The 11,991-nt window shown below is 36.7% G+C and overlaps 1 protein-coding gene across 3 annotated transcripts in view; it reads right to left on the bottom strand.

Annotated features, from left to right (window-relative positions):
• Nucleotides 1-385: 385 nt before the first annotated feature.
• Nucleotides 386-11,991, bottom strand: part of LHX9 (LIM homeobox 9) — a 56,231-nt gene continuing 44,625 nt past the window's right edge. For 2 of the 3 annotated variants that reach the window (XM_056523463.1, XM_056523462.1), the window contains exon 5: nt 386-2,085. In XM_056523463.1, coding sequence (XP_056379438.1) covers nt 2,029-2,085 — 57 coding nt within the window. In that variant the 3' untranslated portion in view covers nt 386-2,028. Of the gene's footprint in view, nt 2,086-4,407; nt 4,453-11,991 lie in introns of those variants that run through there. The other variant, XM_056523464.1, reaches the window with a different exon arrangement.

The raw sequence follows: 11,991 nt of genomic DNA, 5'->3' as shown, positions 1-11,991 counted from the left end.
TCCAAACTCTATATTTTAACTGTAAAAGTTGGGGGTCTTCTTATACGCCCAGTCGTCTTATACGCCGGCATATACGGTATATTTATTTTTAAAAAATTCTCTCTGTCCATGGTGCTCTCTGCTGACACCTGTCCATGTCAGGAACTGTCCAGAGCAGGAACAATTCCCCATAGCAAACCTATCCTGCTTTGGACAGTTCCAGACATGGGCAGATGTGTCAGCAGAGAGCACCGTGGACAGACAGAAAAGAAATTCAAAAAGAAATGAACTTCCTCTGTATTATACAGCAGCTGATAAGTACTGGAAGGATTAAGATTTTTAAATAGAAGTAATTTACAAATCTGTTTAATTTTCTGGCACCAGTTTATTTAAAAAAAAAAAAAGTTTTCCACCCCTTTAATGTCATATAAGATCACTCACATCCATGTTTTTAATGGCATGTATACGTCAGGAATAAAAATCCAAAATCATAAGTACACAGTAAAAATCACAACTTAGTTCTGAAGTGTTTTTATAAACACTTTATATATGCATTGAATTTATTCATGGAAAAAAAACTCATTTATTTTACAGCAAACATCAAGGAAAGTTATTCACACAAATAGAGAACAAGTGTATTAAAACCTCATGCAGATTTAATTTTTTTAATTAATTTTTTATTTATTTTTATTTTTTTTTTTTCTTAGAGTCGTCCCATGTAGTGTGTTTTAAAATTGCTCCTTAATCCGAGGTCACACATCCCGGTTGAGATAAAGCTTTTTTTTTACTTGTCTTCCCTGCTGCATATGGATTTCCTTTTGCATTGAAATTTTTGTTAATAAAAAAAAATACAGTCAACAAACTGCAATTCAACTGGGTGGTGTGATCTCGGCTTTCAAATCTTCTGTCAGCTTCCAATGGCCTTTAATAGAAATAAAAAATTTACACAATGGTATGTATTTGTTCTTTATTATAAGTCCTAAAATGAAATTAAATTGATAGTTTTTTCATTCTGAATATTTTTTAATATTATTTTACAGCCATGAACTACATTTTTTGTGTTTTTTTTTTTAATTAAAGGGATTGTCTTATAAGAGACATCTCCTTTCAAATTCCACCTCGAAGGTGATCGGCTGATCACCCCATATCCTGTTCCCATTTTGCCAGGGGTAGCCAGGCATTTTCTCTGCAGTGGCCACTATAGGGGAAATGCAGTATTACATGTTGATCATTCAGATCAATGGCCGTCTATAAAATACAAAGCTTTCTCCAGTCCTCCAGAATCGGAACCACTCATATTGTGAAACTCATACAGAAGAGGGTTCTTAGCCCACAAACCCAATAGGTATTTGGATGGGTGTTGCGTTCCTAAGACATCTCCATTAACTAATAACATCATTATTTTTCATTTAAGTTTTTCATAGTGCTTCTTTTTGTTTTATTTTATTTCAAGTAACGAAAATAAACCAATGAAATTTAAAGAAAAAAAGAAACTTAATTAAATTACAAATTTGCTACATGGGACCGACCCCTGAAAGGAAAAAAAAAATACTGAATGATATAGTGAAATAGACATAAATGTTACATAATTCACATTTCAAAGAATACATTTTTGCAAGCATGTTATAAATGGTTGTTTTTTTTTTGTTGTTTTTTTTTTTACATTTATGTGAACAATTTTATTGTGCTTAAAATCAGGCAAGTCATCGATAAAACGTTTGCATTCAAACTGTATAAGATTCATTAATGCCAGGTTGCTCCATTGTGTATATACATATTTTACGTTGTGATAAAGAAATCTATAAATCTTGAAACTGATAAAATTGTTATGCCTTCCATATCTAAACTATAGCACAACATTAGAATTATCAGCCAATTTATGCATATGGAAAGGAAAAAAAACAATTCTCAACATTCAAAAAAAATGACAAATGTTTTATATTTATATGTATAGTTTGTTTTTTGTTTTTGTTTGTTTTTGGCTAATTTTTGTCTTTGTCTTCACTGCAGTAGGTTTTCCGATCAAACTTTTCCCCTTCTTTAAATACTTTAGGGAATTTTCAAACGCCGGGTTGTATGGCTGTTAAACCCCGAACATTGTTCTCCCTGAAAAAAATCATAGCAAAAATGTATTAAACTACAGAGCAACCTGGCACTAAGGGGGTAAGCAATGACTTATGACTTGTGATTTATTTGTATTAGTATATACTGTATATTCCTCTAAAAGGAACTAAACCCAAAAAAAACTAAAGCGCCTATTTTATGTGAAGTTCCACTTTGCAGCTACTTTGCCTAACTAGAATAAAATGATGCAATGGCTGGTATTATCTGCAGGAATAATCCAAACCTTCTGCAGAGATACTAGGTTGAATTCACGCTACACAGCTTCCCTACCCATCTGTCAGCAGGCTACATACCGATCTTTATAACAATGTGAAGTCTATGGGTGGGCGGCAGACTCGTGCAACCTGCTGACACATAGGCAGGGATGTTGCAGGGCATTTGAATTTTCCCTAGGTAATCCTGCAGTGTTTCTAAGAGAAGAAGAAATCGTGAGGATAATAATATTAGATTGTTTTTCACTTCAGAAACTTATCTTTACTGCACCAATAAATAAATCTAAAATAGAAAAAAAAGAAACATAAAAAATATTCTTTTGTGCATGCAATTCCAATGCAGACCTATACAAACCTTGTGTGCAGTCTGATCATCAAGTGTGGTCTCCTCCAAGAAGAGGGAGATTAGATTAGATTAGATTTACTTGAGCAATAAAAAATTTGGTTCCAATGTTTAACTCCAAAATGGCGCAACACATAAAATCGTCACCCAGCACTCCAGTTCCAATTTGTGATAGTGATCAATGGATGGTATACACTAATATTTAGCAATATATGACACTGGGAACCGTCATGGTTTTTGTTGAATATTATGAACAGGATACTAAGTATGCACATATATATATATATATATATATATATATATATATATATATATGTGTGTGTGTGTGTATATATATATATATATATATATATATATATATATATGTGTGTGTGTATATACATATATTTTATTTTTCTACTATTCCAAGCCATCAATATTCTTATCTAAAAAATCATAAAATAGAGAAAGTTCCAAGAAAATAATGATCAAGTTCTGTTTTATTTTTCAATTTACTTTTCACAAGTTATTTTCTATGGGTTTAGTTCCTCTGAAAGGCACCAGTACATTGACTATTCAGCTACTTTCACACAACACATTTTGTTGAAGTGTAGCCCCAAAGTTCAGCTCTTGCTCGAATAATTTTCACATTGGCCATGAAGCGACGCAGTCCATGCCGGGTGCTACAGTTATTGAGGCAGCTGTCTGAGGCCCATCGAGTTCCATGCACAAGCCCTTGTCAAGTAGAAGGTCTAGTGGATGAAACTCACTCAACGTCAGCTGGTTGACTTGGCATCAGTACCGCATCGCTCAATGCCCCATGTAAAGATTGGACAGGAGCTGAACTTTGGAGCTACAATTTTTAGGACTTTACATAAGTATTTGAATGCCGAAAAATGAGAGTGCATCCAAAACATGGAAGAGGGGCAAATCTTTTTTTTTTTTCGATGTATGTTTCAGCCTTAGAAATACAGATGCAAAATACCAATCAAAAGTTTAAAAGTAGCCTTTGAATAGAAAGGAATCAAAATATTTTTAACGTGTGTCTTAATCTACATTAAATTTGTCCTGAAGCCCCTTAGGACACCATTTTCCATGTCACCATAGCTTAAAGGGGTACTCCGGTGAAAAACATTATTTTTTTAAAATCAACTGGTGCCAGGAAGTTAAGCAGATTTGTAAATTACTTCTATTAAAAATGTTTAATCCTTTCAGTACTTATCAGCTGCTGTATGCTTCAGAGGAAGTTCTTTTCTTTTTGAATTTCTTTTCTGTCTGACTGCAGTGCTCTCTGCTGACACCTCTGTCCATGTCAGGAACTGTCTAGAACAGGAGAGGTTTGCTATGGGGATTTGCTCCTGCTCTGGACAGTCCATGATATGGACAGAGGTGTCAGTATTGATAAGTACTGGAAGGATTAAGATTCTTTAACAGAAGTAAATGACAAATCTGTATAATTTTCTGGCATCAGTTGATTTAAAAAAAACAATAGTTTTCCACCGGTGTACCCCTTTAAACATTCTTCCCCCCAATTGCATTCTGCTTGTACTTACTGACTTAAAATAATAATATACTTTCCTCAAGTACTATTATTAATAATATTTTAGCTCTCGAAAATTCCATAAAACAATGTAATCCAAATCCTTTTCATGCAAAATTTGTTAATTTGATCTTCTCCCAACAGTTAGAAAACGTGGTTAATAGTAAGTTAAAGACATATAGGTGTCTGGGTTTACAATAACACATAAAGTAAAAAAATATATAAGTTATATATTAATTCCAATTACCTTTTGGCTGTGTTTTTTAAGATATGTTCTGAAAGCAAAGAGCAGATTGCAACAACTATAAATAATATAAATAAAAGTCCACTAAATGCAAATGATTTATTGACACAAATTTAATCAGATTTCACAAAGGTTTGGTCCATAAATATTCAAAGGGAATCGTTCTATACAATGTATTTCTCAAGAAACAAAAAATAAAACATGGACATTTGTTCTCTACTACATACTGTACTGAAACACGAAGATGTATATATAAGATCATTATTTTGTAGCTGACTGACCAGCTGAAACTGAAAGTCAACTCTCTCCTGTAACAGATCATTGAAAAGTTTGACTTAATATTTTTTTTTCTTTTATTCAGAAATAAGAATTAACCGTACAAAACTATTGAATTGTCAAAAAATGGAAACAGTTTAACAAACAACACAAAGTCATCCTGATTTTCACAAAGTACTAGAAAGTACATTAAGGCACTTGTAGAACTGAGATGCAACCCCATATAAAGGAGTTTAATTCGTCTTTTTTTTTTATAAAGGCAGGATATACAGACTGGGTTGAATATGTAGCCTGAAAATAAACAGATATTAATGTACAGAATGTTGCCGATACTTTTATTATTATGTTAAATTGGAGGCGGCCATCTTTGATTTGTAATGTTTTTCAAAGCACAAACCAGGCCCATTCAATCAAGTGCAATAAATGCTCGAATTCTTGATTGTTTTGCCTATATCCAAAGTATACATAGCCATTCCTTAAATGCTTCATACTTGTATATAGTACTGGATCTATCATTTAAACGCTTTTTGTTTATGTTTTATTTTTAACTTAAAATAGAATTCAATTAAGATTAAGAATTAAACAAAGAATTTAAGAATTTAAAATAATAAGATGTGACCCAAGAATTTAAAATGAATTAAAACTGTAAGAACCCTGAGAAGTTTGGCTATTACATCAACATAAATTACATTTTTGTTCATAAACAAACCTGACCAAAAAATAAAATGTTTATGTAAAATTTTGGGTCAAAAGCCCTTAATAAATTTGGTCATACAGCTCAACATCTACACTGAGCAGCTAAAGTTTGCATTTCTGGCTTTTAATAATTTTTGGGCCATAAATAAACCAATATGTATACTTTAGGAAATGTTGGCTTTAATAATCCGCCACAGGGAAAAACAAAAATCCTAAAAATCCTCATCAAAATCTCATAGGATGTTTATGTTCTCTGCTGTGGTACGTTACCGCAGTCAACTCAAGTGAATTGTTAGTAAATAGAAATTTATGATTTCTCATTGCAGGTTTTCCGGCCCAGTGTTGAGACATTTTAAGAGAATTTGGTGGTTATTTTACACCTGACTTCAACGAGAAAAAACACTCTAAAAAAACCAAAACATTATTTTTATATACCATATACAATATTTTCACATACCATTTGCGGTCCGCTATTTCTCTGGAAATAGCTTTAAGAACTTTTGCTAAGACTCCAAAATAATGGCAGATAAAAAAAACAAATTATATGTATTTATTGTTTTCTTACTCTGGACAATGCTGAAATTATACAATGTCAATTAACTCAGTATGATACTTGAAGCTTCGCAGTATAGATGACGTATTGAACCAGTACTATGCCTCAGTGTCTATATTAAAGGAGTTAAAGGAAGTTCAGATTTCCATGACATGTTGACTAGTTAACACCATATACAAATGAAGCATGTGCATATTACAAATGTTAAATGGCCTCTCCAAAGCACTACTTATTCTTACTACTGCATTCATCCTCTTGTCCAGCATTGAGTTTTAGCAATGACTGAAAATTTGTTTGCGTTTGACTATGGAAAAAACTCAGCATCATTTAATAGTGCAGCATGTTAATTCATAGGATCTTTTGTGAACCCCTTAACGTAGAACACTAATTTAATGTGCAAAAGCTTTATTCGATCAAGAAAAACATGGATTCAGAGCATGGTACACAATCATTGAATTAATAAAAAAATAACATTCACCAATGTCAAAGGCATTTGCCTAAAATACAGAATGTCAGATAATGTCAAATGATTTCTTAGACCTTTTAATCTCTTTTCCTTGTAAGGATTGTACTTTATACGTTGTTTCTTTATGACTATATATAATTTTTATTGTATCCTGGAGGAAACAAAATTTGCATATAACAACCCTTACAACAAAAAACAGGGACTGTAATATTCAAGATTCACCTGTTTCCATAACTTGTATGGATGAAAGTTAATGGCCTGTAATTTGTATTTATTCTTAAATTACAGGTTCAACTTTAGGTGTACCCAAAATAACAGTGGAAATTACTTTTGTTGAATTGAACAGTCTTTATAAAGCTGTTGGTTACATCGGTCAACAGGCTTGTTAACAAATATGACCCCAACAAGTACAATGCAATTGGTAATTCCATTTTTTACTTTGAAAAGAATGCTGGGAGATTTCAACTCTGAAGCCAGCACAATTTTGAAGGCAGCTTTGGACTATACCATAAACTGCACCAGTGTTTTTGGATGCAAAGTTATCCAAGAAGCATCCGTGAAGAGAAATGAAAATATCGGCACTCACCAGTGTGGCTGCAGGGTCTTCTTTATTGAGACATACTCACATGCGGGGTACAGAAGAGAGGGGAGTGGGGGGGACAAGTGGTGGCGACCGAGCTCTAGTTTTGCACACTTGGTGTGCTTCTTCCGGCCATTATGGCGAAACTAGAGCTCGGTCGCCACCACTTGTCCCCCCACTCCCCTCTCTTCTGTACCCAGCATGTGAGTATGTCTCAATAAAGAAGACCCTGCAGCCACACTGGTGAGTGCCGATATTTTCATTTCTCTTCACGGATATCATGAACTTTGCTTATTATAGTATCTGAGCACCACCAGAGGCATTACAGCTACACCAACTCCCACCTGCCATTCCTAATCCAGCACACTCACGCAGTGCCGCACTACCTCCTTTGTGAATTATCCAAGAAGCAGTTTTCACTTTCTTACCCACTTTTCTAACCAGGGGGTGTATAAGATTAGAAAAAGGGGTCAGTTGGGAATTTACTAAAGATTGGAATTCTAAATTACAGTCTTTAGGAGGATTCGTGGCTTATTCTAACCTGAAAGTAGGAAATACTTATCCTGGGGCAACTTTTCTTACAGCTCTGTATTGTGCCTTTTCTCTGTTATCCTCAATAGAAACATATGACTAAATAGCCGATTGGATGTAACCAGTGAGAGCCGTGTCATTGCACTGCATGAAACTTTAAGCTAAGTATCAGGCATTGTAGAGACATGCCCCAATTTGGTAACACCCAGTTGGCTATTTAGCCATAATATTTCTTAGAAAGAATAAGAGAGGAACAATTCAACACATAAATATGAGGAAATATGTTCCAGGATTGCTCTTTCATGGGGAACATAATCATTTACTGAAACAGACAGGTCAGCAGAGGCCACAGATCCCCTTTAAGGCAAAGTACATTAGAGTTAGATGTAAAATATTTTCTGCATCAGTGTCTGTCCATGTGCCACAAATAGTATTCAACGTTACTGATGTTTTGCAAGAAAGTCACAAAATGAGTAGCTTACATAACACCAAATACCTCCATATAATTACTCTAATATGACTCAAATGCAGATGCCCCACAAGTATTTTAGTAAATTTGCTATTCCTCAAAATGAAGTTTTCAGATCATAATTGTCCTTAATTCACAGGATACAATAAAAATAATGAACAACCCTTTGCACATGAGATATTTCTTTTTTACAAAAGTAACAAAAATAGTATATATTAGAAATAGTTGATGTTTGGTACAATCTGATTATTAACAAATCAAACGAAAAACAAAATCCATGAAAAAGCTCACTTTTCACAAAAAAGTCACAAATCATATTTTGCTTATTTCCATCTGACCTGAAAAATAGATACTAAAAGATGATTTCAAAGTAATATTCAGGATATGTACAATCATGATTGTTTCTTACATTTAAATATGTCTTTTTTTAATAAAATATTAATGTTTAGCTGTTTTCAAATATTATGAAACTATTTTTACCCACAGTTTGATAAATTATAAAAGAAAAAGACAAATCTCAACATAACCAGGAAAACATGAATGGGCGAAATAAGAACGATGGTGCATTGGACAAGCAGCAGTTTAGAAAAGAAAGGAAACACTAGGTAACATAGAAGAGGAATCATTTCTGAAGGCTAATACTTTAATTCCAAACCAATCTAAGTAGATTCTGGTCTTTGTGCTAAGTGGATGCCATCTAATCTTAGTCATCGTGATAGGGAAATGATTGGACTTGCAGATCATCAAACAATAAGGGTAGGGTCACGTGCTGTATTTTTGCTGTGTATTTGCTGCTGTATTTTCCTACCCATGAAAGTCATTGAGTAGCAAAACACACAAAATACAACTTTACTACCCATTGACTTCAATGGGTAGGAAAATACGCAGGAGTATATGCGCAGCAAAATACGGCACATGTGCCCCTACCCTAAATGGATCAAAAAGGAAAAAATGTAATTGGGGGAGAGGTTTTCACAACTCCTAACTATAGCTATAGCCATTATATACATATTTTGAGCACAGTTGGGTAAATGGGTGATATTGCCCATGACGTTGACCATTTTCACATAAATTCTTATCCTTTAGAAGAAAGGAGCCCTTTTCTAAAAAAAATTAAAAAAAAATTTGTTATCATTTGCATTAATTATTGTTTGTTGTGAACAGTCTATGCTTTTTTTTTTTTTTGTGGTTGATGACAAGGCTATAGATAGGAAGTCATGAATATTTAAAAAGAGATTGTTTCTGTTGTTGTTGTTTCCCAGACAAGTATAATTCTAAAAAGTTTCCAAAACTCTTATGCTGGTGATTGGATAAGTGGCCATTACTCGCGTTCTTCTCAGAAGGTGGGGGGCGGTAAATGGTGGAACCCATACAGGATATCCCAGGGGGTCCTTACGATCAGACCTCCCCCCCACCCCCCACAATCCAACACTTATCCCTTATTCTGTTGATAGGAGATTAGTTTAAGCTTCCCGGATAACCCCTTTAAAAAACAATTTGTGCTGGCAGATGGCGTAATATTTGGTTATTCATATTGGGTCTGGCCTATAGAACTACTCTTGCCTGTGAGGATGCATTAAAATATTTGCATGCTAAGAATTTGATGATAGGACCATGGCATATAAACATGCTCTAACAGCAGCTCTGATGCGAAAAGCTTATTTATAGGATAGTGTAGCCTTAAAGGGGTACTTCGTAATAAACATCTTATCCCCTATCCAAAGCATATGGAGGTTCCGCCGCTGGGGACCCCTGCGATCTCCGCTTCGGCACCCCAGTCAATCAGTGCACGGAGCGAACTCCCCCTCCATTCACCTCTATGGGAGGAGGCGTGATGGCTATGTACTGGTCATCACACCCCCTCCTATAGACATGAATGGAGGGGGCGTGGAGTGATGTCATGAATGCGGAAGCTGCAAGCTTCCATGTTCCTGATACTGTCGCTGCCGGCCCAGAGATCGTGGGGGTCCCGCCGCTGGAGAACCCTATCCTTTGGATAGGGAATAAGATGTTTAGAGCAGAGTACTCCTTTCTTGCAAAAACATCTGTAGAAAAAGAATCAGGAAGTCCCCCTATCATATGCATTAGACAGTTGACCAGTCCCATTGAAATCAGTGGGTTCGGCCACCTTTTTTCCTAAAGTATATTTTGGCTTTTAGACAATGCAAAGAGATGAAGGTGTTATCCAAAGCCACCAATTGAGTTACCATTTCCAGATCCTAATCTGTACTAGACTGTTAGGCTACATTCACACTATGAAATTTCTGAGCTGAGAATTTCCGTTTGGAAATTCCTATGAAGTAGCCTCCCATTGTCTTTAATGGGATTCTGCTGCACCAAGAAGACTGCAGAATTTACACAGTGGAAAATTCTGCCGTAGAAATTCAAATTATGGATTCCTCACAGACTGCATTGCCGTCAATGGTTATGGTGCATGTCCACGCGGTCCTAGCATTGAAGGATTTCAAGCTCTGCCTGAAGCAGATGGAAACTCTGCCCGAAATATCTTTGGGACAGAGATTCCATAGAGTTAATGTAGCCTTAGATTATGATCCACTAGAGTTAACTAAGCTCCCTTCTTCACAACCATATACATTACGTGAGGCTAATTGTGTATCCAGGTTTGAGGTTCTTTACAGAAAATTTTGATATACAGAATATACACTGCTTAAAAAACTAAAGGGAACACTAAGATAACACATCCTAGATCTGAATGAATGAACTAATTGTATGAAATACTTTCGTCTTTACATAGCTGAATGTGCTGACAACAAGATCACACAAAAATGATCAATGGAAATCATATTTATCAACCCATGGAGGTTTGGGTATGGAGTAACACTCAAAATCACAGTGGAAAACCACACTACAGGCTGATCCAACTTTATGTAATGTCCTTAAAACAAGTCACAATGAGGCTCAGTAGTGTGTGTGGCCTCCACGTGCCCGTATGATCTCTCTGCAACGCCTGGACATGCTCCAGATGAGGTGGCGGATGGTCTCCAGAGGAATGTCCTCCCAGACCTGGACTAAAGCCTCCGCCAACTCCTGGACAGTCTGTGATGCAACGTGGCGTTGGTGGATGGAGCGAGACATGATGTCCCAGATGTGCTCAATCAGATTCAGGTCTGGGGAACGGGCAGGCCAGTCCATAGCCTCAATGCCTTCCTCTTGCAAGAACTGCTGACACACTCCAGCTACATGAGGTATAGCATTGTCTTGCATTAAGAGGAACCCAGGGCCAACCGCACCAGCATATGGTCTCACAAGGGGTCTGAGTATCTCACCTCGGTACCTAATGGCAGTCAGGCTACCTCTGGCAAGCACATGGAGGGCTGTGCGGCCCCCCAAAGAAAGGCCACCCCACACCATTACTGACCCACTGTCAAACTGGTCATACTGGAGGATGTTGCAGGCAGCAGAACATTCTCCACGGCGTCTCCAGATTCTGTCACGTCTGTCACATGTGCTTAGTGTGAACCTGCTTTCATCTGTGAAGAGCACAGTTTGCCAGTGGCGAATTTGCCAATCTTGGGGTTCTCTGGTAAATGCCCTGCACGGTGTTGGGCTGTAAGCACAACCCCCACCTGTGAATGTCGGGCCCTCATACCACCCTCATGGAGTCTGTTTCTGACCGTTTGAGTGGACACATGCACATTTGCGGCCTGCTAGAGGTCCTGCTGCTGGGTTGTTGCCCTCCTATGGCCTCCTCCACATCTCCTGATGTACTGGCCTGTCTCCTGGTAGTGCCTCCATGCTCTGGACACTATGCTGACAGACACAGCAAACCTTCTTTCCACAGCTCGCATTGATGTGCTATCCTGGATGAGCTGCACTACCTGAGCCACTTGTGTGGGTTGTAGACTCTGTCCCATCCTACCACTAGAGTGAAAGCACCACCAGCATTCAAAAGTGACCCAAACATCAGCCAGGAAGCATAGGAACTGAGAAGTGGTCTGGGGTCACCACCTGAAGAACCACTCCTTTATTGGGGGTGTC

The sequence above is a fragment of the Hyla sarda genome, chromosome 6 (assembly GCF_029499605.1).
Source record: "Hyla sarda isolate aHylSar1 chromosome 6, aHylSar1.hap1, whole genome shotgun sequence".
NCBI lineage: Eukaryota > Metazoa > Chordata > Amphibia > Anura > Hylidae > Hyla > Hyla sarda.
The sequence above is the reverse complement of the archived record's forward strand: the minus strand, read 5'-3'. Positions and strand labels throughout refer to the sequence as shown.